The 27826-nt window shown below is 43.5% G+C and overlaps 1 protein-coding gene across 2 annotated transcripts in view; it reads right to left on the bottom strand.

The window, feature by feature from the left end:
* COLEC12 (collectin subfamily member 12) overlaps window positions 1-27826 on the bottom strand; it is a 162791-nt gene that overhangs the window by 123208 nt on the left and 11757 nt on the right. For both annotated transcript variants that reach the window (XM_036418476.2, XM_045574142.1), the window contains exon 2: window positions 22591-22641. In XM_036418476.2, the coding sequence (XP_036274369.1) occupies window positions 22591-22641 (51 nt within the window). The remainder of the gene's footprint in view (window positions 1-22590; window positions 22642-27826) is intronic.

Genomic DNA, 27826 nt, shown 5'->3' with positions numbered 1-27826 from the left:
CTGCTAGCATCTGTGACATCCTCTGGTGGAATGTGCTGAGCTGTGGGGAAATGGACGCCCATAAAGCTCAGTGTGTGTTTACTTAAAATAAGGTGTAAATGAAGTGGGTCGGCTCTTCCACACGAAGGCCTTGCTGGTCCCTACCATCGTGGGCTTGCTCAGCTGCTTCCTCCTTTTTGCTGTTCTCAGCATTCCTCCCCAAGTGGAGGAGAATGGAAACAAGCCCTCCTCATTCAGCGTTTTGAAACATCCCTGCCAACAAAAACGGGATCCTTGACTGTTTGGAGCGCAATGATGAAGGGGATGGCATATCTTTACTGGCAGGATATAGGTGGTTTTCAAAAGTTACAGTCAAGTTTGCAGAATTGGAAATTTATCTTTCAAAGCTCTTCTGACGGGAGTTACGTAAATATGTCTGAGGCTACATAAATATGTGGTTTGCCAGAGGCACCACAGTTTCTCTGTGGCCGAGGGACCAACTGGACCCTGCCAAAGAGTGCAGACAGGAGGAGGACCACGGGTGTCAGATAAACATCAAGCCCACGAGTCAGAAAAGGAGAAAAATGTTCAGCTCACTGGTGACCTTCAATGGGTGGTCCCATTTCCAGCTATTTTACTGCTCTGCCTCCTTATCTATAAAATGAATAATTTTTTAAGAATGCTCTCAGACGCCCTTGTCAGGACCCCAAACCTTATCGTCGGTTTCCTAACTTATCCTTAAAACATCCCACTGAGGACAGAGTTTTGTTTTTCATGTTAAGAAAGCAATTGCTTTAACTGCTACTGGATCAAGTCTTCTGTGTGAACAGACACAGATTTCTGGTGATTGAGAGCCATTCTCCTGTCTTGCAGGCTCATCCAAATGATTGAGAAGACGTGAGTGTGGCCTGGGGAGGGGGCCAGGAGGGGAATTATCCAGGTTGGCCCTCTCCCCTAGCCAGAGGCACCAGTCCGTTCCTTGACTGTCAGACCACCTTTCTGAAGGCAAGCCCTCACTTCTGTGAAAGGGTGGCAGCTCAGGACCTAGGAGCTGATGGTGACTCCCTCTGGGGTGGCCTGGTGACAGTTCCACCTGTTAAAAAAGCCCCTCCTTCTGCGGAACCTTTTCCATCTAAATTCCTGTCCAGCGGAATATATGATCCCGAGTTCTCTCCCCATATAATCACTCCCTAAGACTTCCCTTTTCCAGATGAATCCATTTCTCTCCATTTCCTCTCTGCTCCACCACTGCACCTTACGGAGTTCTCACCTCACACAGTGGGTACTCAGAGAGTTCTTACTTGCTCTCTAAACAACTGGTGGAGGGCCCCAGGAAGGGTATTATCCTTGAGAGTGGAAGGATGTCCACAAACTGACTCTGTCTGTCAGTCTGCACTAAGTCTAGCAAGTCACTGGCGATGTGTTCTGTGTTCCTCTCTGGGATTAAGCAGCACCTTCTCTCAAAGTTCTACTTTTGGATGAATAGTCCCTGGGAAGAGGGAAAATGCACAGTGCTGAATGAATTTATAGGTGAAATCACAAAGCAAACAGCTTTTCTCACTGGAAAAGCTCAAAGTGGTTAAGGGGCTGGATACCCAGAAGAGACCGATGGGGCGCAGTATATAAAACCTGAGTGGAAACATGAGGGACATAAGGTAGATATAGCTACCTTAAAACTCTGCTGAGATCAAATCCAGGCTAAGAAAGCCCAGGCCAGCTTTCTCTGCACACCCAGGGCAGCAAATATCATCTATGGGCTGGGACGAATTTTTTTTTTTTTTTTTATTACTCCTTTCTCCACCTTCTGGAAGCTTCCTGGAGGAAGTACAGCTGGGACCAGGTTACAATGCCCTAACTCTCCCGTGTTTCTCAGCCATGAGGTAGCAGGGTATAGAAGGAGAAAAGGATGTGGAAGACCTTCTCAGGAAAGAATCGTTGCTTATAAGGTTGGCCCCGAAACTAAACTGGAAATCCAATAAAACATGTGCTCAACACACGAATTAGTTTGTTGGACTGTTTCTCTCTTAATTATCCTGCTGCTCAGTAAACCGTAATGACCTCTCGGTACTTCCCAGAAGGACTGCCCTGAGGTTCCCCTTCACAATGGGTAAGTGATGAGTGATGATTGATTAGCCTGCCAAATCTTTCACTTAAGGACTCCTCAAGAGAAAGAAGGAAATACTCAGCTATTTTGGGTTGGCAGTGAGCTCAAGTAAGCAGTCTTCATAAAATAGTAAAAATGTTTTTGACAAGGGATGTCACTTAAACACATGTGAAGTCCCTCTGCTGTTGTCCGAGAATAAAATCCTGGCTGTCTCCTACCAATTTTTCTTCTTCTTCTTCTTCCATGGTCACTTGGGATGGGCTGAAGGGGAGATCAGGATTCTTTATTCACTACATGCCCTGAGGTTTTATGGACTTTGGTTCACCTCTTGAGTCGCCCTTCCACTGCTGCCCCAAGCTTCATTTTATGCATCAGTGAAAGCCGCAGCCAAAGGGAAAGAAGTTTCCTTCCCATTGGAGTGGAATTCAGGAATTTATCTTTCGTAAGGTCCGGAGTCAAGCTAAATTATGTTACCTGGGGATGCTGCCAAAATACAGGTCTGTTCTGTTTTGAATCATGAAACCACTAGTGGTAACCTTATTTCCAGATATTTGAGATGAAAAACACCAGTACAGAAATGTGTGTTTTACAAAAGAGGGTTATGCCAAGTACGTTGTGCCTTCAACCTAGCTTCCCTGGTCATCTGAACGCTGTTATAAATGGGCAGGTGAGATGCCGTGGGCCACCTCTCTCTATTTATGATTTAATGGTATTCACATGTTTGCTGAAGGACAGCCTGGTGACCAACCCCCCCTAACCCCCCCCCCCCCCACCCCGCAACATCTCCCAAATGTTGCCTCATCTTTTCTTCTCTCATCTGTAGTCCTGAGTTACACAGCCGAGAGGGACATTGTCTCAGGCCAGCCCACTGCGAGGAGGGGCAGTGAAGGCGCTGTACCCAGTTACCACTCTCCTTTGCTTTAACGTCTTTGCAGTTGTGTTTCTGTGAAGGCTCTGTCTTCTTGTGTTGGGTGGGTGATGAGTGAACTTTGAAGGAAGGGTGATTGGTTGGTCAGTCAGGGCCCTACTGCTGAAAGCTGACTGGCACTCATTTGACTCCCTGTTCTCAACAAGGTGTCTTTCTTTCTTCAGTTATAAAAAGATTTGCTAATAATCATCTGAGTTTACCCAAAGGATATTTAAATTTTTTCTTTCCCAGTAGTTCAAAAAACAAGCCTAACAGCACTGTCTGACAGAAGCATAATAATAATAAGCCACATACGTAATTTAAAATTTTCTAGCTTCCACACATTTAAAAAAAGTAAGCAAACCAGTGAAGTTATTTTTAATAATATATTTTATTTAACCCAATAGGCCCCCAATACTGTCATCTCTGACATGTAATCAAGATAAAAAGTATTACGAGGTATTTTATATTCTTTCTTTCATATTATGTCTTCCAGCTCTGGGTAGAGTTTAGACTTGCAGTGCATCTCAGTTTGAACCAACCACCTTGTCAAGGGCTCAGAAGCCACGGGCAGGTGGAAGCTGCCACACAAAGTTCAGATACAGCGTTGCACTCTCTACACACTCACTGGCTTAAGTGGTAACTTAGGGGGAAGGAGGGAATAGAAATGTTAACCAGGACTTCTTTTCCACCTGGTACCAGATGCAGTGTAGTGAAAGGATAGATATTGAGGTGTAAAGAAATGATACCACTTCTAAAACACTCTAAAGTTATTTCATTCTATTCCTTTTAGTTAATGCACATCACCCTTGTATAACAGCAAAAAAATTCAAGTTGATTTTTTCCCCCTTTTAGAATAAAAAAAATGGAGATACTCAACAATGGAGGAGAGGTCCGGCAATACCACAAAAGCTTAAATATAGAATTGCCATATGACTCAGCAATTCCACTTCTGTATAGATGCCCAAGAGAAGTGAAAATATACAACCACACAAGAACCGGTTGGTACCTAAACGTTCACAGCATTATGCATAATAACGATAGAGACAACCCGAACACCGATCAATTGGCGAGTGGATAAACAACACATGGTATAGCCACACAATATAACATTATTTGGCACTAAAATGAAGTAAAGTATTGACACATGCACCAACATGGTTGAACCCTGAGGACATCATGCTATGTACAACACAAAGGAATATTCTATGATTCCATTTATATGCCATGTCCAGGACAGGGGGAGCCATAGAGACCTAAGTTGTGACTTAGTGACTGCCCGGAGAGAGGGGGAGCGGTAGGCGGTGGTTGGCGGGAAAGAGAGAGTGACCGCTCACGGGTACAAGGTCTCTCTCTGGAGTAGTGAAGGTGGTGATGGGTGATGCACAACTCTGAACACACGAAAAACTCATCAAGTTGTCTATTTTAAATCGGTGGGATGTATGATGTGTGAATTATACCTCAATAAAGCTGTTATAAAAAACAAAAAACACAACAGACGCTGCCTGACATCTGAGACCCCTGCGTGCCACACACATAGAAGACGGAGACGTGACCACATATCCATGGATACACGCTTTCATCCAATATAAACAGTGATTGAAATGGTGAAGCCTGTGGGGTTTTTTCTATGGGGAATAAAAGGCACAGCAGAGAAGCCCCAGGCTAATTTCTCACCAACCAGGGCTTCTGAAGGGAAGAGCAACGTCTGGGCCTGTAGCCCTGCTCAGCAGCAGCGGAGGAGCCAGCTCCTTCCAGAGCCCAGAGCGGTGCCCTCAGGAGGGCGGGCGGGCGGGCGAGGGCCATCCGGGGAGAGGGCCGCAGGTTCTGAGGCAGCAGCACAGGCTCAGGTGGAGAGGCCTCGCTTGCTCCTGCAACCCTACTGCCCTGCTCACCACTTCCTCCTCCTCAGTTCACCAAAGGAGCTTCCACCCTCAGCGCCCCCGCTTCCAGCATCAGCTCTCCCAGGAAGCAGCGTATTCCTGGCAGAGTATCACCCTCATTGATTTGTTTCATACTGTTTTGTGTTTTTTTTGTGTGTGTTTTTGTTTGTTTGTTTTGTTTTACAATGTTTGGTTTTAGGCTTGGTGTGTTGTTGTTTTATTGTCTCTCCCCCTCCCCCCAGCCCCCCCAAATAAAAAATGTTTCCAACATCACACTTGTCACACCCGTGAAGTGACAGCTGATTGGTAGAAAGTGCTATTTTTTTGTGGTGCCTGACTATCTACGGGCTGGTATGGAAGACATTTGGCAATAACCAACCACCAAAAGGTCTCTTAGAATTAAGAACGTAATGAACCGCACACACAGAAGAACAATTAGCTGCCTAATGGTCTCAGTGCAGTTACAGCCGGGGGCATGCGGCATGCGTGGTGGATTCCTCTGGGCGGGGCTGAGCGCCGTCAGGGCCCCCGCGGGGGCTCTGCTCCGTGCCTGGCTGACCTTTCAATCTCGGTGGCAGATGCTATCAGTGATCCCAGTCGGAGTCGGAGACATCTTGGAGTCACAGATCAGAGTATCTCTCACTTCGTTCCCGTTGTCACAAGTCCATTATCAGCTTACTCACTGGTGACAGCTACGCTCTCTCCTCCTGCTCCCCACCGCCTGCTCTCTCCGCAGCACTATTTTGTCCCTCCACGTCAGGCGCTCTCAGCACTGCTGCTGCCACGCAGACCGCTCTGTTAAACACTTTCCAAGTCCCGCTATTTTACGCAAATCAAGTCTAAATTCTCTTGCCTCGCTTTCAGCTCCCTAACCTTGCCTCACCCCCTCTCCCCCCGCCCACACACACACACACACACACACACACACACACACACAAACATACACTTCTTATCAAACACCCCCAGCTCCAGGAGGGAAGGCTTTCTGCCCCCCCCCCCCCACTCCCGGGGGCCTTTTCTCCCATCCCACACCCACTCTGAGCTTATGTCTACCTCTCCTCACCCAGAGCCCCAGACCACTGCGATGGTTTCCCTTTTCTCTCCTGATTCCTTCTTGTCTTCACCACAGATCTCTACTGACTTGGATGGCTTGCTATTGTCTCATGTGAGTTACGTCTGTCTGGCTGTAACATCCTGACCATAAGGACCAGATTTATCATTTGAATCCTCCACAGCCCCCAGCACACATCAGGTGCTAATAGGCATAGCCGTGAATGACGATCACTGGATACTGGATCCCAGAGCTGGGTGTCGCCTCTGTTTGGAGGTATGTATGCGTTTCCCTCCCAGGTACAGACCCCAGTCCATATCCCCACGAAGACAGGCACTTCATGTTCCTCAATCCCAAGGTTCTATCTTCCTTCTGTTTCTTTCCTGCCTGGAGACTCTCTCCTACTGACGGCCTGGGGACTCCTCGTTTTCATGACCCTCCCTTAAACAATCATCCTTCTCTATTGATTTCTCTGATCACAGGTTCCTCCCCTCTGGGCAGAATTAATGACTTCAGAATCTGGTCCTCTATATATCCTCTATTTCCTTTTAAGCATCTTTCCAACTATAGTATGAACATACTGATGTCTTTCTTCCCATGTCAGATCTGCGAGAACCATAAATACTGGTACCAAGTTCAAGCCCAGGGACTAGCAGAGGGGCAGGATAGAGCTTCACAACAGGTGCTGTGCTTTATTCAGTGAGCCCTTCTCGAAGGCCCGAGACTCACACAAATGATAAGAACTCCGATGGTCTCAGGTTCTACAGCAGCGGTTCCCACAGGTTGAGAACCGCTAGCAGGGTCACCTAAGACCATTGGAAAACACAGATTTTTACATTATGATTCATAACAGTAGCAAAATTACTACAGTTTGAAGGAGCAACGAAAATAATTTTATGTTTGGGGGTCACCACAACATGAGGAGCTGTATTAAAGGGTTGCGGCATTAGAAAGGTTGAGAACCACTGCTCTAGTGTCTTGTCCTAGAACTACCCCTGCCTTTTTTATTTTTCTGGATTCAGTCTCTGCTTTGATTAACTGTTTGATTTGGAGCCTGGGCCTCTGCCTCCCCTGAACTCAGATTCAGAAAATGTTCCTCGGCCACTCACAGGCACTCTTGGGGGGAGCCTTTCGGCGCATGAGCTCCGGTAAGATTGAGAGGAGGAGGAGAACGTGCGTTAGCAGCACACAGAACATCTCCTCTTCCTTTCCTAAAGGCTGAGCTTCGGAACTGTCCCAGGTACGATGGTGAACAGAAGAGACACGATCTCTGTCTGCACTGAACTCACAGCACGGCAGGATAAATACAGTTTTAAAAAGTAATTAATTATAAAGATGCAAGGGTTTGCTCCTGCCCTTATTCCTATAATCCCAGGAAGGTTGCCTCATATCCCCAACCCCCCAACCTGCTGAACTTTCTTCGATGTCTAGTCTTCTCTCTCTTTCCCTCCCCTGTTTCTTTTCTTTCCGCTTCCTTCCTTTTGCACCCCAGGAACTCCCAAAATTTTCAGCTCCCTTCAACATCCACCCGAAGTGCTCAGCAAGGAAAAAAAGACTTTCAATTTACGACAATCCACCTTTTCTGGGTGTTTGCAATTACACATATGGAGAAAAGAACAACCACTCTTTGGTCTGTCCTTCCTTTCCTCTTCCCTTCATTCTACTGCTGACTCATTCACAATTTCAAAGTGAGGCTAACTATTTACAAAAAGGCAGAGAGGGAAGGAGCTGACCTACTCCAGGTGGGAGTAGGACTAGCTCATAAGCTTTTAAAAACTATTTCCACTTTACATAACCACAATCCTGGAGGAAGGAAAAAGCCCAAAATACAGACCACTGGGCACCATTTTATTTTATTTATTTTATTTATTTTATGTAGAATCTAATACTTGGTAACTAACCCAAGATGAGAAAAATCACAGCTCCCAATAAGTCTTCTTCTCAATAAGGGGCAAAGCTAACGTGATTTTTTTTCCTTTGTTGATAGCTAGTGGATTTATTTTCATTCAATATGTCCTACATTAACAAGAGAAGCACAAAGAAAATTTTCATAATCTGATAAATATAAACAGATCACCGAATTGAGAGAAACTGCCAAATTTTTTTTGAGATTATTAATGGAAACATTATGCTTTTTATTAAATATGCAGACACATGTATTTGAATAATTACCCACCGATTTTATAAAGCTTGGAGGGAACAGAATCTTCCATATTTGAGTGTAGAAATCTAGAATAAAGTGAGTTCAAAACAAGTAAGCCTAGAAAATGCTTCATTACCTTTAAAGTTACATGAAAGAAGGAAAATGTAACCAAAAGAAAACCACCAGTCATGAGATCACTAATATCTCAAACAAAATTAATGAGAAGAGAATTTTCCATCTGCCAATTTTTGCCAACTAAATTTTTTATCAGATACATGGGAAATATATCTGGAATGGGGGTACTAAAATCTTTATTATATTTATTCTGAATTGTTAAAGTAAGAGAAAGAGTAAAAACTATATATATACACATATGTATATATATATCTGAAAGTAGTAGCAGAATAGAGCCTTGGATCACATTGTAGATGCAAACCCTTAACAATGCATGGCCTAGAGAAGTCCTTGAAATCATCTACTCCAACCCCTTTATTTTTCAAAAGGGCTCTTATGAGACCGACAGAGTTTGTCATTCTGCAAAATTAACACTGCTATTGGTATATATTAGTTAGTTAATATATATCAAAGAAAGACTATACTTCTGATCTTCACGCTCCCAATTCAGATGTCTTCAAATACACATTAGAAGTGTTGCATGCGCCCATATACAGTATACACACTGTATACAGTATACAGTGTGTGTGTGTGTGTCTATATGGACAAGGAGGGGAAAAGCTCAAATTAAGTACTGAATTGGATTTTAAGAAAAATTAGTTCTCTTTCTTCATCCTTTTCTCTTGATTAATAATTAGCATTTATGGAATACCTGTAAGTACCAGGCATTGTGCTGAGCACTTCTCTTACATTAATTTATCCTCCTAGTGCCCCTCTAATGGAGATGGTCTTGCTATCCCACCTTCCACAATGAATGAAAGGTTAGTGGTGCAGTGCTCCTGTTTCAGGTCACTCAGGTCCTCTGAGATCCTCATTCACAGGCTTTCTTGTTTACAGGAGGTGCATGTTGGTCTATCAAAAGTGGAACAAAGAGTGAAGGCTTCTGAACCAAATCACTTTCTGAATTGTGCTTGAAATGAAAGTACCTAGCTGCAGATTCACGTGGCCGCAGTTTAATAGCAGCTGTGGTTGATGGCGTGAGCAACATTCAGAGAAGGAAATTACCTTCCAAGCTTATTTCATGGGCTTATATCAAGCAGATCCTCACATCTCGTCCTGAACCTTTTCTGTGGGGCAAAGGAAAAGGGCTGCATCTATACTGCCTTCATTTGCACAGACCAGGAAGGGAAGGTGCAAATGAGAGTCCCAATCTTACCCAAAACCACTGAAGCTTTGCCACTACTGAATTTAACACCCGTGGAGTCAAAGAGGTGGCTAACACTCCATCTGGCATATGGTGCCCTCTGTTGTGCCTTTTGAAATTCTGCGGGTGGGAGGGGAAGCAATTTGTAGGGTTGGTTGATATTTTTCTTTTACGCAAATGCACCACTGTTGGAAAACTTTGTCTGCTTTTCATTAAATCTGAAATTCCCAAAGGCAAAAGGCCACACCTCCCTTCTTTACTGTGCATGATGCCCAGCACATTATGGATGGTTAATAAATGTCACATCATTTTCACGTTGCATTGACTAAGAATGACATTTTCCCAGGAGTCTTGCTTGCTTTAGCAAATCTCACAAAGTGTATACATTTCCCAAGAAAAAGGCACTGTTTAAGGCTGGTATTTCTTATTTGAATCTCTTCCCCAAATTCCCATTAATACTTCATTCGCCTTTTCCCTGGGCCAATGGACTTCCCCTCTGCTGCCCATCTGTTTTACTTTCTTTTTTCACTCCCATCTGCAGAATTTACATGTGTCTCTAACACCCTATTTTGTACACTCCCATTCCCAAAATGGCAGCCCCTCTATTCTATATAAACTTATGATGTTTTTGGGGAAAACTTTTCCAGGCTGATGAACTTGGCTCTTCTTTGTAAGGGCATTTTTAGGAGAAAATTTTGTTTTCATAAGAATTTTTATACCTTTTGTTTCCAGGAAATTAAAAAAAATGAATTATAAAATAAAAAGGGTAGTAAATAAAATAGTCAAGAGCAAGGATCTTCTTTTATTTATCTTTGTACTCTAGTTCATGGCACATGTAAGGTAGTCAATGAATGCTCACAAGAATGGTAAGTATTCCTGCTTTCTCTCAATTATTTCCAAAAGCAATTCAACAGTAAGACTTCTATCTAACATGTGAGGTAGAACAATCATGACATCTTGATATTCCTTGTCAAATTGCCCCAGTAGAGTACTAAATATGAGATATGATGAGGATTTCCTTTCCTTTTGTTAGTTAATCCTCACCCAAGGATATTTTTTTCATTGATATATTTTTTAGAGATAGTGGAAGGGAGAGGGAAAGACAGAGAAATGCAACCTGACCAGGGCCAGGGATCAAGCCTATAATCGAGGTATGTGCTCTTGACCAGAATTGAACCTAGGCCCCTTCAGTCTGCAGGTCAATGCTCTATCCACTGAGCCAAACCAGCTAGAGCAATTAGGACTTTCTCTTACACATACAAAATAAAAGAAAACTCAAAGGGGAAGAATATGATTCTCATTTATACTTTGAATGCTTGAGCTTATATTGAAGACTCAAACTCTAAAATGTCAGCAATGATTTTATGCATTTTCCTGCTTCACAGAACAAAAATGGTGTGTTGGGAAGGTTATTTCCAATATTAGAGAATAGAGGGCATCTCTAGGCATTTAGAGTAAGAATGCAGCCGGGATTTCTGACAGAACTTTTGCAGACTTCTAGTTCCATTCTCCCTTATTTTCCTGACAAGTCTAAAGGCCTCCATATTTTTCAGAGTTTGAAAGAAATTGATCTGTATGGAAACATGCACACACACCCAATATTACTCTCGTGTCTAAAAAGAGAAGCTTGTTTCAATCAGGGCCAAATGTCAGTTTTCAAAAATGTATAAAAATGAAATATCCAGAGAGGCAGAAAGTGTTCATAGCTATGACTCAGAACCAATTTCAAAATACCCTATTTCCTGTAGCAAGAATTGTATTCACTAGGATTTGGGACTTTCTCCATTTTTTTCTAAGTTCCTCTTCTGTAAAAAGTTGTTCCTTCAAAATCTGCTTACCACTATTGAGAATACTAAGTTCCAAGAAAGCAAAATAACTTTTTTCATTCATCTATTCATTCCCTTCACTGTTTTTGAAGTTTTCTCTTGTTGTAAAAAACTAAGCACTCTAGATTCTGGAGACTTCAACACATTGTAGTGCCATTTGTGTTTGTTTTTTGTTTTTGTTTTTAATTGATTTCAGAGAGGAAGGGAAAGGGAGGGAGGGAGGAAGAGAGAGAGAGAGAGAGAGAGAGAGAGAGAGAGAGAGAGAGAGAGAGAGAGAGAGAGAAAGAGAGAGAGAGAGAGAGAGAAAGAGAGAGAGAGAGAGAGAGACATCAATGATGAGAGAGAGTCATTGATTGGCTGCCTCCTGAACGTGCTCTACTGGGTATCGAGCTGCAACTGCGGCATGTGCTCTGATTAGGAATTAAACCTGCGACCTCTTGGTTCCTGGACTGACACTCAGTGGAGCCACGCTGGCTGCCAGGCTTGTAGCCCACTTGCAACAAAATTACAAATCATTTAAATGTAAACTTGTAATTATTGTATGAATAAACTGAATTTTTTTATGTGTTACATAAAACATGAAATTTTATAAGTGGAACAAATTATAAATACTATAATAGATTTGATTATAAAATTATATTATTTAATAATTAATAATCATTGTCCAATTTAACATTAAATTATAAATATGTATTTTATAATACTATGTATAATATGTACTTATTATATTACTAGAAGCCCGATGCACAAAATTCGTGCAAGAGTAGGCCTTCCTTCCCCCAGCTGCCAGCACCGGCTTCCCTCCAGCACCCAGGACTCAGGACCTGGCAACCGGGTTTCATCAGGAAGGATGTCCAGTCTAATTAGCATATTACACTTTTATTATTATAGACAGGATATATTACGGGTATTAAATTTTACATAATAATAGTGGTCAGAGTGCTTAATTCCTCATCATATATTCTACCCTAAACACTTCCCCCAAGCCTACCAGAGCCAGCCCATTCCCTTTGTCCATAATGATTTAAGGAAAGACAGTGGTTCAATGTTGGCCAATGACATGTGAGGGAAAGCCTATTGAAGGTCTTCTGGGAAGATTTTCTTGCTCCCAAAAAAAGACACCGAAACAAAGACTGTCTTTCACGCCCCTGGCACTGCTGTAACCGCCTTGTGACCACTTATGCCACTTTTTATAATACATACATTCATTTGGTTCTTTTTTATGCAAGGAACTGCTCTAAGTATGAACTCATCCAGTCTTCACAATATCCATACAGGTATGTAATTACCCTCATCCTTTAGGCAAGGACATTGAGGCACTGAAAGTCTAAGGCGATCTCACCAGTAAGTGGCAAAGCTGGAAACTGAATCCAGGCAGCCCAGCTTCAGCGTACATTCTCTTAGCCAAGAGGAAGCTACACCACTTCTCCATGAAAGCTGCTCTTAGCCCCCAGTATGTGTTCCCTTCCTTAATGTGTACTCTTTGCTGGTGGTCATCAAACCTTTAAACCACATGTGTCAAACACAAGGCCCGCGGGCCAAATCCGTCCCGCCAGGCCTTGCAATGTGGCCCGCACCGCACTGTCATCACTGCACTCCTCAGCGTTTCCATCACAATGACAGTTTATGACTGTTCAGTAAACCATTCGGCCCGCGATTTAGGCTGGATTTTAGATTTTGGCCCCTTCTCTGATTGAGTTCAACACCCCTACTTTAAACTAAAGAAAGGGAGGAAGGCCCTGAACTGTTTGGCTCAGTGGATAGAGTGTTAACCTGTGGACTGAAGGGTCCCGGGTTTGATTCTGGTCAATGGCACATGCCCAGGTTGTGGGCTTGATCCCCTGTAGGGGGCGTGCAGGAGGCCGCAGATCAATGATTCTCTTTCATCATTCATGTTTCTCTCTCTCTCTCTCTCCCTTTTTCTTCCTCTCTGAAATAAATAAAAATATATTTTTTTAAAAAATAAAGGAAGAAGGGAGAGAAGAAAGAAGGGAAGGAAAGAAAATAGACTCTTTAGATATTCCTTAAGCAAATTATGGCCTGGATGCAGAACAGAGAATACAGGAGTGAGGGCAGTAAGGATAGAAGGTAAGAAGGATCAGAGAGCACAAAGAAAGCACTGAGGCAACACCAAACCAGAGATATGAGGCTTGAGGAAGGGAGAGAAAAGAGAGAATAGTCAGCAGTTAATGACAGCCATGGTTGAGTGCAGACCCATTATATTACCTGACCCCTCATATATATAACTTTATAGGTTTTATAATCCACATGTCCTGTAAAGAAGGTATTATTTCCAGTCCCATTTCACAGATGAGCAAAGCGAGGCTTATAGACACTGGGCATCTTGCTAATAAAGAGCTAAGCCAGCATGTGAACTGAGACTATTCAATTCTAAAGCCTTGCTTCCTAACCACCCACCATTCTGAACATCAATGGCACCAACAAGCAATGTGAGAGAGAAAAAGAGACTCTAGTTCACAATTGTGTTGAGGACCCTGGTCTTCCCTCAAAACCCTTGACTAGGACATCTTTCCCATTCCCAGGAAGCCTCCAAAGGAACAACTCAGATCTTTCAAGCAAAGTTTCCAAGTTCATTTGTTTTAATTTGCTTGGGGTTGCTAGCAGAGGAATAACTCTTTCCCACCCTACCCCACAACCAAACACTGGAAACAACCTAATGTCTTCATGCTGCCGTAACAAGAAAATGGCCGAGGAAATATTTTTCTTTAATTTTTCCAAAAATAAAAACAAAACACACAGCTTTAACCGATTTGTAGGAAACCCAAAAGGCTGCCCTCCTTCTCCCTCCCCAAACTCTTACCAGGATGCGTATGTGAATGAAAACCAGGGAAGGCAGGGGTAGGACGGGGGCTGAGGATTATATTTAAAACTAGAGGCCCAATGCACAAAGAATCATGCAAGAATGGGTCTTCCTTCCCCTGGCTGCTGGCAATGCATTTGCTCCCAGCCAGAGCTGCCTTCCTGCCTTCCCATGCTGCCCAGAGGCCCAAGTGGCTGGGGCAGTATGGAATGCCTGTATCCCGCCCCAGGGGCTTGGCGCCTATGTATGCAAATTGACCCACCATCTTTTGTTGGGTTAATTTGCATACTCACTCCTGATTGGCTGGTGGGTGTTGTGAAGGTATGGTCAATTTGCATCTTTCTCTTTTATTATTGTAGATGGTTGAAAATTCAGGGCTCAAGTGTTCAATTTACACATATTTGGAAATAATGAAATATAAGACCATGTATAAGCAACTGTTGAGTTAATCCACATACATCTATAATTATTGATTTTTTGTCCCATCAAAACTTTGGGATGCTCTGAGGAAGAACATGTCTGTGTGCTTCTCAGTCATGGGCTGAGTGGAAAGAACCATGGGGACTCAGGTGAAGTTGAATCAAAGTTGAACATGCCACTCAGCCTGGTCAGCTTCAGTCCTCTCATTTGCAAATAACAGGTAATTTCCAACTCAAAGGACTTCTTCGAGAATGAAGGGAACTAATCAGTGGGAAACTGCCTAGCACAGAAAGGATGCTTAATGGTTTCTTCCACATGAAACTGGGGAAAAACAAACACACATACACAAACAAAAACATAGTCACATGGGAATGTGGTGTTGAACAAATTTTTACTGATGAGCAAGAAAGACTAGGCAGGGAGCATATGACCTAACAATGAGAAGTTCTTGATGGGGAAAAAGTGAAACACTGTTGTCAAGAGAGATTGCGACAGTCACTTTACCATTTATAATGTTAAAAACCTGGAAACACCCTCCAATTATTTAAAAGAGGGTGGTGGCCGGAGAACTCCCCTTCTTGGGTCTCAGGAGCCCTGCCTACTTGTTTTTCTGCAAATCCCCTGCAAAGTGACTCTGCCTGAGGATCGCTTTTGCATCTACTTCTCTGCATGCCATTTGGCATGAAATTCTTACCCAATCAGAAATACCAATTCCATTAGGATTTGCAAAGCCATGTAAACAACTCCCCCGCCCCCCCTGCTTCCACCACCACCACCACCACCACTAAAAGATGCCAATGGCTTTGAACATTTCAAAGAAATCCCACTGAGGCACCAAATCAGACCCTCATTCCCTGCCTCTAACTTATCTGCCCAGGGTCAGTCCTTGGCCTGGTGTTGTACCCTTTCCATCTAGAGATGTTTGGGAGAGGTGCTGCTGAAAGGACAGCCTCACGCTGGGCTCATTTAGTCCTTCCCCACAGGAAATGGTGGGAATTCCTGGCATTCTTATCGGAGAAAGGGGTGAACTCCACTGGTGTCAGTCTTGAAGGGCTGTGGCTTGAGGAATGCCTGCCGCTCTCCTTTGTAGTTGGAGGTGGATAACTTCAAAGCGGCGCCTTCTCCAAACCCAGAGATGAAGCCGGCCTTCTGGGACGGGCCCCAGGAGGGGAGAGACAGGCAGCCTGGTCCCCAAGCCCAAACAACCACAAGCGGAGGCATCCAAGTGTTTATCTTGAGCAGCTTCCCAAAGACAGTTCAGCATCCTCTCCGTAAACTCTTCAATCCTCTCTGCTCTGAAAGCAGAAACTCACCATGTGCCAAACAAAGGACCCTTCTTTCTGGCTACTGGGCTAAGCATATCTATGCTGCTGCTACTTCTCAGAAGCCCAGATAGTCCTCTACACTGGGACACTGAGACAGACATTCAGTTCCTCTAAACCTTTAGGCAAGAAACAGCGCAATGATTTCATCTTTGTCACTGGTTTGGAGAATGGGTTTGGAAGGAGGGGATAAAAGATAAGGTGTGTGTGTGTGTGTGTGTGTGTGTGTGTGTGTGTGTGTGTGTTGCAGGGGGTGGAGGAGGAGGGGTTCTGGAACAGGGCTGGGCTCTACTCAGTACAGATATCTCAGGCTGCTTCCGGATGCCCAGCACTATGCAGGTTAAACTATTAAAAAATATATTCTTATTGATCTGAAACTATTATCCAAGGGAAGAAAGGGAAAAGAAAAAGCCCAGTTTGTTTGACACTATTGGTACAGGGAGGCCTGTGAAGTTGTGAATAAACAAAACTATTTAAGGATACACTTAGAAAAAGGCATTGGAGACCCTTTTTGGGCTATAGCCCCTAAATAATTTTTCAGTAGGACCCTTACAATTTTTCCACTTCGTTTTTACAAAAGATGAATTCTACTCCATACAGAATACTTCCTTTTACTTGTTGCTATTTCACAGTTTGCAGTTTTTCAGATTATTTTTCTCTCATAACTATAAATACTCCCTATAGCTGAGCCCCAAGGAAGCAACTGTGTCAAAAACAAACAACAAATGTCTCCAGCTGCTCACATCTGCCCATGATTGTCACAGACGGAACCAAGTACCGTATTTTTCGGACCATAAGATGCTCCGGACCATAAGACGCACCAGTTTTTAGAGAAGGGAAATGAAGAAAAAAAGATTCTGAAACAAATAGTGTCCTAAAATATTTTATGTGCATTAAAACCCAACATCACAGTCATAAACACATGTAATCAACCCTGTAAAGTAAACAGCAGCATTTAGAACCATTTTAGAGCCGGGCAAGCACACAGAGACCACACAGAGCCGGGCAAGTAAAAAAACTTTTTTTTTAAAGTATATGTGTAGGCTATATTTGGACCATAAGACGCAGGGACTTTTCCCCCCCACTTCTGGGGGGAAAAAAGTGCGTCTTATGGTCCGAAAAATACGGTATGTCCTGCTCCTCCATCATTAATTACAACTCTGGACCTCCTATTCTTTTCCCAAGATAACAAACAAAACCAAGACCCTCAAGCAACCAATGAAACAAAGGTGGCCTGTCCCCACCCCATCGGCACAGAAAGGGGCAAGGCCGACTCCAGAGGGAGGGCTCAGGACATCCAGGGTGGCGCTTGTCATTATAACAGCACTGCCCACCATGGGGCTGGAGCAGACAGCCACTGTCCCCGGCCTCCTTGCCTCTCTCAGTTCGTAGCAGTAAAGCAGGGAGTGTGATGGAACAAGAGCCATGAGGCTGCCGGAAATAGAAGGTTCCAGGGACCTACTGAATCCTAGACACCATGTTCAAGCAGCAGGATCAAACAGTTGAAGAGGGACGAGCCTAATATCAGGATAATGGGCAATGCTTATGGGATGCCACACGTGCCAGGCCCTGTACTGATCCAGTATCACCCTTAATTCCACAACACCCGAAGGGAATAGGCCTATTATGGACCCACATTTTACAAGTGAGGAAATAGACTCTACAATTTTATGTATTTTTTTTTATTATTTTCATTATTTTTTTTAATAATTATTTATTGTTGAAAGTATTACATATTTCTCCCCTTTCTCCCCCCACCCTCCTACCCCGGCCCCTATTAACCCTCTCCAGCCCGATTCTCCTCCCTGGCCTTACCCCTTAGGCCCTCACCACCCTGTTGCCTGTGTCCACCGGCCATGCATACATGCATGTAAGGTCCTTGGTCGATTACCTCCCACCCACCCTCCCCCACCTTGCTTCCAGAGATTCCACACAGAGGCTTTACCATTTTAAACAACAATGTTTAAACAAGGTCAGAGTTGATGAGTGCTGGAACTCAAATCCAAAAACACATCCCTGGTTCCCGCATCCACACAGCATCCACTGTCCCCCCACTCCCATCCCCTCACCCCCACCCCCTGAAAAGATGAAAAGCAGCCATCAAGTGGGAGAGATGACGCCTGGCCTTTGGTAAAATAAACGCGATACCCAAACGTGGACCTGGGTTGTTATCATCATTCCCAAGAGGGTTAAAGGGCAAGGTCTGGAGCGCACCTCTCTGTCCACACGTCTCCCCTTCTCCTGTGGGGTTTTGATGCACTTATTCCTTGGAACGGAAACCACATTTTATTTTATTTTAACTTGAATGTATTCATGTTAATCACAGGACTAATCAGAAGGTTTCAGAAGACATTTGGACCAATTTATCACAAATTCCAGTCTTATAAATGTGTGTTTATCCCTCAGCACAGGAACAAATCCTCTTCCCCCTCCCGCTAACTGTAACAGTAAGGCCTCCCAGAGCCGTGTGTGCTGTGTTTGAAGACTACAGTAACTGGGAAATAAGCAGAAGGATGTCATTGTAGTATATATCATGTTCTATATATATATAGAACATAGAAACTAATATACTGGCACCTCGTGTTCCAGAGGATGATCTCGGCCACACTGTAACTATAGCTACATCCCAAATTAATTAGCTCTGCATACTGAGGCCAAGAAACGCTGATCCTCAGAGCCTGATTAAATGTTGAAAATGCTCACTTCATTAACCTTTCAGAATTTCCCTCATCAAAGCTTTGGTCAGAGGAGAAAATAAATGGCAAACCCATCAGATTTAACTCTATCTCTTCTTCAGACACATGACACATAGAATGGCTGAAGAAAAAGAGAAGACCTGGTGAAGACCAAAGTGCAACAATGAATCCCAGAATAGTCAAGGGATGACTGTCCTTGTCTATATATGACCACACCGCACTAGATCACTGGAGATGACCTCTTTTGCTCTTTATTGTATCAATAGTACTAGAGGCCAGGTTACATGAAATTCGCACACAGGTAGGATCCCTAGGCCTGGCCAGCAATCAGGGCTAATTGAAGCCTTCCTGCTGCTGGCTGGGGTCTTCCTTCATTCCGCTCCGCCCCCTGGTGGTTAGCACACATCAGAGCGAGCAATTGAACTCCTGGTCTCTCCATTGGACTCCTGAGGGAACACTTTGCATATCAGCCTTTTATATAAATAGATTGCATTGAATTTGAAGAAACACGTTTTATCATTTTATTAATTTGAGAGAAAGAGAGAGAGAGAGAGAGAGAGAGAGAGAGAGAGAGAGAGAAAGGGAGAAAGAGAGAGAGAGAGAAATATCAATGAATGTATTCATATTAATCATAGGACTGAATGTATTCATGTTAATCACATACAGTTATAAAATTGGAGTTTGTGATAAATTGATCCATATGTCTTTTTTAATGTGAGAGAGAAACATTGATCAGTTAGCTTCTATAAAGTACATGCCCTGACCGGTAAATGTACCCACAACCCAGGTATGTGTTCTAACTAGGAATTGAACCCACAACCTTTTGATGTACGGGACAATACTCCAACCAACAGAGCCACTTGACCAACAGCACAATATTGTTATTAAACAGCCTTGACTTTATGTAGTAAATGCTTCTATATAACTATATATGGATAACCTTGGAAACAAGCCACCAGGTCACAATTTGCTAAAACAGCAGCCCCTTTGTCCTGGGGATAAGTAACCTCTGATTCATCTGGAGCCTAAATTCATCATTGTATTTGCATAAATAAGACATACTGAAAATGAGACAATAATTAAACCTATTATGTTATCCAGGCTACTTTTGCAAAACTAAAAGCCATCGATATTACCATTTTCGGAGGCAAATCACACCTTTACCTGTCTTCAGGAATGAGGTTTCAGACCTGCCACACCCACTCTGAAGGTCAGCAGTAGCTGTACCAAAATGTCCAAAGTGGTGACAGCGCTGAATCTCAGGATAGGGAATCACACTACCTTTCTTTTCATAGTGCTGCCCCTTCAAAGCACTTGTCCACCTGATATTTCTCTTAGTCTCACCAAGGAGACTGTGAGGTCGACTTACCTACCTGGGCAGGTGTCATTGCTCCCTGGGCAGCACCTGAGGCCCACAGAGTTGAAGTGATTTTCCAATCACAAGAGTGAGTAGGAGCAAAGCCTACTGGACTGTCCCGTCTCTCCTAACACCCTTCACACCAACGTTGCCCTCCTTTAATGATTAAGGTGGACTACACCTGAAGGAATGAGCTCCTGGGTTCTGCTGCTTTTAACGACCAGCTCTGGCCATTTCTTAGGAAATGAAAACCCATTTACCTTCTATAAAACCAGGTCGAGAGTCTTAGGTCCTGCAAAAGTGACAAGACCTTCCTGGTGGGGCCATATTGGTGTCCAGCCTACGCTAACAGCTCTGTATCTATAGAGACCCTTCTAGGACACAGAAGTTGAAAGGTCACATCAACCTTATTGCTAGACCCTTCCCCAAAACTACTCTAGCCTGGGAGTGAGAAGACCGAGTATCCAATCCCAGCTCCAGCTAACCTGCTTGAGAAGAACTTAATCTTTCTGGGCCTCACCTTCCTTATCTGTAAAATTAAAGGCTGATTTAAATAATCTCAAAGGCCCTTCCATCTCCAAAATTCTAAATCTTCCCCAAGACTGGATATCCATCACTTTACCTAAAAGCTGAATCCGAGAATTCTCAACATCAGAACACCTCTTTCACGGCTCATTCCAAGGTTTCCCATTTTCATTTCATCCCTTCCTCCTACTTGTACCACTTGGTATCATCCTCTTCACTCCTCTCTGTTTTTGTTGTTGAGTATTTTAGGTTATTATCCTATCTCCTCTGAGTCATCGAGGTGTGATTTCCACACATGATTTAACCACCACACATTAAATCCTTTCAGCAACTTACTACTTTTTTTGTGGAGTTCTGTGTGTGTTTTTCACTGGATCCTCACCCGCCTCGCTTAGTTACATGGTCATCAAATTTTAAATAACATTTCTCTAAAGGTCACTCTTTTTTAAAGCAAACTTTTCTCTTGGTTCTTCACGTTCCTACTGATTTCCAACACAGATCTGGAGTCCACTGATTTCTAAAATATACAGGCATGTCATCGTTTATTTTGCCTTATTTTGACAAGCTTGATTTTCCTCTTTATGTCTGCCTTTCTTTTTTCTTTTTTTTCCTTCCCTCTATAATTCTTGGTTTCATTTCCACTCCTGCTGCTACCTTCAGTGAACCCTCCATCAGAAAGCAGAACACAAAGTACCTATCCAGAAATATGTAATTGTGTAGACACAAAGCTGTGTGCTGTGGAGGAAGGCAGGGGACACCGAGCACACGCCACTTTGCCAGCACATGAATGGAGGAGCTATGGGCTTGGCACCTCTGTGCTCCCATTTTAAAGCCCTAGCTTTCCCCAGAAAGAAATGCAGAAGTGTGTGTCCAGAAGGAAAAACGCTAAAGCAGTGAGGGAGCCAGAGCAGCTGGGGGTTGTTAACTTTTATCAAAGTCCAGCAAGGATGTTTTTTAAGCAACAGGAAGTAGATTTATTCTCTTTCATATTCTGTGTGTGTGTGTGTGTGTGTGTGTGTGTGTGTGTGTCTTTCTCTGTGTGTATGTCTCCTTCTCTCTCTCTCTCTCTCTCTCTCTCTCTCTCTCTCACACACACACACACACACACACACACACACACACACTCCTTTTCTCCTCTAACCTTCTTCATTTCCTCTGGCCAAGGCACAGAAACAAGCTGGACAGAAAACCTCTGTTCCCTTGAACTACCTTTAGAATTTGCAATGTTCGCCGGCAGTTCCTAGCCAAACTGCCCACTATGAGAAGCCTGGTCAGAGAGAGAAGAGCCCTCTGCATCAGCAGATTCCGAGGCAGAGGAGCGTTTATTAGTCCCCCAGAGCTGCCTCAACAAATTACCACAATGTGGCATCTTAGAAGAACACGAGTGTTTTCTCTTAGAATTCTAGGGGCCACGGTCTGAAATAGCTTCAGTTGGCTGAAATGAAGGTGTTGGCAGGGCTGTGCTCTCTCCAGAGGCTCCGGACAGAAAATCCATTTCCTGGCCTTTTCCAGCTCCACCTGTGTACTTCACCACTTCAGCCAGGGGCCGTCTGCGCTCCTTGGCTGATGGCACCGTCCTCCACCTTCAGAGGACATCACTCCAATCTCTGCTTTCATCACCATACGCCTTCTCCTCTAGGTAGTCAAATCTCCCTCTCGCTTACAAGGACACTTGGATTGCACTGAGACCTCACCCAGTAGCCCATGATAATCTCCCCATCCCCAGTTCTTTAACTTGATCATATTGCAAAGCACGAGCTGCCATATAAGTAGCATTCAGGTTTCAGGAAATAGGGGTGGACATTTTTGGGACCATAATCCAGCCTACCACAGAGCACATGTGTTTAGTTGGATTTCTCAAAAAAGCCTTCTCATTATCTACTAACATTGAGTTATATGCATGGGGCCTGAGGAAAAAGGGAAGATGTTTTCTAAAAATCAATACAAGAAATTCCATGTATGTTTGCTCCTGTCTTGTCACTGGCTTACCTTTCCCACCATGTTTTGCCTTTTACACCATCTGGTTTGTACCCATGGAACCCCATAAGCGTTCCTGAGCACAGCTCCTGCTCCACTGCCCTCGGCGTTGTGAGAAATCATCCACCTGTTACACAGAAACTCAACTTCCAGCCAACACTGGGTCTCAGAACCACACACGCTCATGTGTCAAGGGTCCAGCAATGGCCTGCTGTACCCCAGATCAACCACAGAGAAGGAGAAGGCTGTGTCAGAACTCACCAAACCTCTTGTAACCGAAGGACTGCATCTCCTCCTCCTCTGCAAAGTCGTCTGCAGGAGAAGAAAAAACACAGTGTTAAGCCTGGTGTGGCCCAGAAGTGCGGGGTCAGGGCAGGACTCAACTGTGTGACCCCCTTCTGCTCCCCCTCCGCTTCATCACAGTGGCTTTCCCTCCGCTCCTAGAACACATCACATCTTCCTCCTGTTTCTTATGGAACTCTCATTCTAATTCGGCTCTCAACTATATGATGACACTTCTGAGATGCCTTTCCCAACTATCACCCCGCCCCTCCATCACACCATCCTATCTTAATATTACTCTCTGATATCCTCTATAAGCTCTATTCACTGAGCCAAACCGGTTTCAGCTAAAAGTCACTTTTGATGACAAACAAAGGTGCTAAGACCAGGCCTTTCCAATTATTCTGGAATTGGTCACCATTACTGCACCAGCACCCAGCTTTCTCCCCACATGCAATTCAGTTCAAAAGCACTGATTCAGCATTTACTGTGAACCAGAGGCTGCCAGGCTGTGGGGCTTCAGAAGGGAGTGAGACATGGTCCCTTCCATCAAGAAGCCGAAGGCTTTCAAGGAAGAGAGGCTCATAGGGAGAAAATAAAGCCTCTGTGATTATCTTTTCAGCCCCCAAGCAGGACATAGGACCTGGCTATATTAAGATAAGATGGTGTGATGGAGGGGCGAGGTTGTGGAGAAACCAAAGCTGTATGAGATCTGTAATACAATGTGGTGAACCTCAGAACACTGGTTTGCTATAAAGTGCTATGAAAACACATGTAAGAGAGCAATTAACTTCTAACAAAGAATGGAGAAGTGTGATATCTTTGAATTTTACCTTTGCTTCCTTATCAGAGAGCTGGGGTGAGATGTTGGAATTTGGAAGGCCAGGTGTTCATAATTAAAGCAGTCTTCTGATGTTCAAGATTAAAACTTTAGTTCTTTCCACAGGGAAGAGCATGCTTACAACCAAGAGAGCAGCACCTTTCTCACTGACCCAGTAATTGGTTAGTTCTACACATACATAGTAATCCCCTACTTTACTGAGTAATTCCATCCTATTAATGGCTGAGCAGCTGGGTCTAGTCTCAGTTAAAGAGAAATCCTTATCTGCTGCTTCTGCTTAGAAAGTCATGCATTTACTCATTCACTCCTTCATTCATTCCACAAATGCTTACAGCCTAGGGGAGTGGATGAGACAGGAACATAAGGGAAAGACGATGCCACCCACACGTCCGCTTCCCCTCCGCCGCGGTGCCAAGTCTGCAAAGGAACCTCCGCACACGCAAACCGTGTGGGCCAAAGAGGCACCGCCGAAGATCTCACAGGGGAAACAAAAGAGCAGTTTGTGCTGCATCCCCAATAAAAATAGCAGGGAATTTCCCATTGGACGTTTCTGTTCTCCTCCAAAGCTTTTTTTCCACAGGCCCACCATTCGTTTGTTTGTTTGTTTGTTTTCTTTTTCCTCTCTGATCCTTTTCCCATGCAGCCTTTAGTCTGACTGACTCCTCTCTCCTTCCTGAAGTTTCCCTGGGAACTTCAAATGTCTCATACTTTTGCTATTAAAGCATTCCTGCTCTGCCTTCCAAATGAACATGCCCAAACTCATTAGGGGGCTCAAGAAAACAAAGGCTTTGCAGAGGACCCCCTAAGAGAACGAGAGTGGGATTTTCTGTTTCTTGTCTTAATCCTCATCCCAAAAGAATTAGGAATTCTCATGGCAGCCACTAAAAGAATACAGATTTCTATCTCATCCAACTCTAAAATTAGATAGAAAATTACATGAAGACATAAGGGCTACAAGTAAAGTACAACAAATAATGTCTAACGGGGGTTATTGGGAAGGTCTCATGGAGAAGTGCCTTAAATCAGTTTTTCTTAATATTTTTCTTAGGAGTGAAGAAGAGAATTGGGAAACATGCACATTATATCCATTTTTTTTTTTTTTTTAGAAATTCATAATGGATTTTGAAATATTAGAAACTCTGAGAAGTGCTGAGAAAGATTAAAAAAAATAAAAACTTGTTTGTTTTACTCCATGCTTTCAATATCCTTAAAAGCGGTAGAGTTGGGCAGGTAACACTTGGTATAAAAGTTCATCGGTATAGGTGTCCCCGAGATCCTTGCTGCCAAATTCTCCCAGCTGTTCAGGTGATAAACAGCCAGGTCAGGCTGGTGATGGAGTCGGGCATTTAGGGGATTGAGAAGGAGGGAGAGGCAAGAGCTGATGGCGCTTGTGATGTGTGGAGAACCCTCATCAGGCTCCAAGAGCCACAGGAGGGAGAATTCGAGGTCAGGCATTCCTGATGTCTGGGCATTTTACACTGAGTAGCCGGAGTATTATGATCTCTGAATATTAGAGGCCTGGTGCATGAATTCGTGCATGGGTGGGGTCTGGCCAGCCTGGCTAGGGGGAGGGGACCTCGGGGGTTGGCTGGCCTGCCTGCTGGTTGAACTCCTGGTTGAGGGGACAATTTGCATATCAGCCTTTTATTAGATAGGATATACACTAAATGGCCAGATTGTTATGCATTCAAAGATCATAGTAATCTGGCCACTCAGTGCAAAAGGCAAAAGGCAATAATAGGGGTCACAATGGCTGACAGGTCTGAAGAAGACAAACAGCCTAATATTCTGTGCAATGTTATTTTCTGTTCTCCAGATCTTTTCCTCAACCTGTGTAGACCTAAGCTGCATGTGTCTCAGGTTGTCTTTATAGAATTGCGGGCCTGCAAAGGTGATATATTCAAATAAGAATATTTTCCCTAGAGAATATGCAGTCATTTTAGCAACTTGCCACTTTTCAAAATCTGTCTCTGACACAACCTATGCCACGTAACTCCTACATGAGCAAGGACTGGGCTAAGATTTAAGGCCTCTAAGTTGTGGAATGCTCAGATCTTGATCCCTGCTCTGATAGTTTGTCTGCAGGAAGGAGGTAAGCCCTACATACTAAATAATGAAATGTGTGTGATTTGAGTTATATCTACAAGCTGGCACTTCCTTGGCTTCCACAGATGTACTTCAGCATTTTCACTTTAGTACCTATGAGCTATGGCTTACCTATTTCAAAATGTGATTTTTATTTTATTGTGGGCCAAGCTGTGCAACATCTCTACGGTTAGACATCAGCTCTCCTTCCCTCATACTTCCTTTCTACAGTGTGACAGCAGCGAACTGTCTGCCTTATATTTCAACTCTGTTTTTTACTCCACCAGATGGAAAGCCATTTGAAAATAGGAAACTTATCACATTGTAACCCTCAGCAACTAGTGCATTAGTGGGACATTACAGGCACTCAGTAGCTATAGAAAATTAAGCAGGTTAGAGTTATTCTATCTCTCCCACTAACTGATGAATTCTTGATGGACAGAGATGAACTCTTTCTCTTTTTGCATGTCCATCATGTTTGGGGGAGATAAGAGAATGAATGTTTAGTCAACAATTCCTGAAGACCAGGTACTTCTCATTCATTGTGTTTCTCTGTTTTACAGATGAGAAAACTGAGGCTCAGAGAAGTTGCATAATTTGACCCAAGGTCTTACAGCTTGTGAGTAGCCAGTCCAAAACTAAAACCTAGCCTGTGGGTCTCTCCACGCAGTGGTGGTAATGACCACACAGACCCAAGAAACTAAACCCTTTACTAGCAACAGAGAAAGCTAAAAAACAATGGTTTATACCATAAAATTCTGAAAGATTACCACAGACTAAAAAATAAATAAACAAAAAGAATGGTTTCACACTTCTCTACAGCAAACTGGAGCTAAAAGAAAATAAATCAGTGTCTTCAAAATGCCAAGGCTAAATTATTTCCAACATAGAAATATCTTAATTAAATGAACAAATAACAGAAAAAAACTTTTCAGACTTACAGAGTCTCCAAAAATGTACCTCGCATGCACACTGTTTCCAGAAAGTTGTTGGAGAATGCATTCCATTAAAATAGGAACAAAACTAGAAAGGTGTGTGTTTGTGCATGTATATGCCCTACCCTAACCTTAACCCTAATTCTGAGCAGGTTATAAGGTTCCAGAAAAAAAATTTCTTCAAGAAGATGAAGATGGGAGAATACCCAATGTGTTTGAACACACTGCACAGCAATTTAGGAAAGCAATTTGGGATGAATGATGATATATATACATACATATTTATTTACTAAACAAACAAAATAAGAGGATTATTAGTGCCAGGGAAACAAAGTTACACAAGAAAGAAATACAAGTCTGCGGAGAATAGCATTTACATCATTGTAATAAGGCAAACACTGAATGTTGAGCCAATCAAAATTGGGACATAATTATATTGGGACGATGGAGAGCAACAGGTTTCCATTAGATGGAGAAATTCTCATCTGCTCTAAAGGGAAGTGCCTAAAACTAAAATAACAATAAGAAAGCGTACCAGAAGCACATCACTTATGGGTCATGATATGGGTCCTGGGAGAATGTCTGCAAAAAGGGCTACCGACAATTATTTCCATCCCTCTATCGGGAAGTTCACTTCCACGCCTTTTCAATCTGGAAGGGCCTGAGACCTGCTTTGGCTGATAGAATGTGCCAGAGTGGTGGTGACCTTGGCGCCTACACCTTAGCGGCCTTCCAGCTTGTTTTCACCCCCTTGGCAGGCAGCGGTCATATGAATGGTCTGACTACCCTGCTTGGCTAGAGGCCACGTGGAGAGAGAGGATCCCTGGAGGATGAGGGACTGTTAAAAGGAGGAGATGAAGAGCAGGGAGCCCTCAGCCATTCTGTCACCCTGCTGATGCTCCCTCCACAGGAGTGAGGCAGAGGTCAGCCATCCTACTGAGCCTGACCCGAGTGGCAAAATCATGAAAAAATAATCAGCTGTTGTTTTAAGCCACAGGGTTGGGGATGGTTTATTAGGCATCAGTAGATAACGGGGCGGGGGGGGGGGGGGGAGTAAATGTAAAAAAAAACACAAATGCCAAAAATGTTCTCAAGACGTTGTCTCCGGGGAACGGTGGACGATGAAATGATGGAGGGCCTGGCAGAAAACTACTGTTTTTCATAGAAAATCTGTGATATTATTGGACTCTTTAAACTATGCACACCACATCTCTAACTGTGATACAATATAAAGTAAAGCAAACCAACAAAGCCAGGAATATGAATGGAAGATAAAAGTCAGGTAGGCAAAGGAGAGCGCCCAGGCCCAACACGTGCTGCTGAGCAGAAAAGGAATTCAGCCTGAGGCAACAGA

This window comes from Pipistrellus kuhlii, unplaced genomic scaffold, assembly GCF_014108245.1.
Source record: "Pipistrellus kuhlii isolate mPipKuh1 unplaced genomic scaffold, mPipKuh1.p scaffold_m20_p_6, whole genome shotgun sequence".
In the NCBI taxonomy this organism is placed as follows: domain Eukaryota; kingdom Metazoa; phylum Chordata; class Mammalia; order Chiroptera; family Vespertilionidae; genus Pipistrellus; species Pipistrellus kuhlii.
Note: the sequence above shows the minus strand (reverse complement) of the source record. Positions and strands in the feature narration are given on the sequence as shown.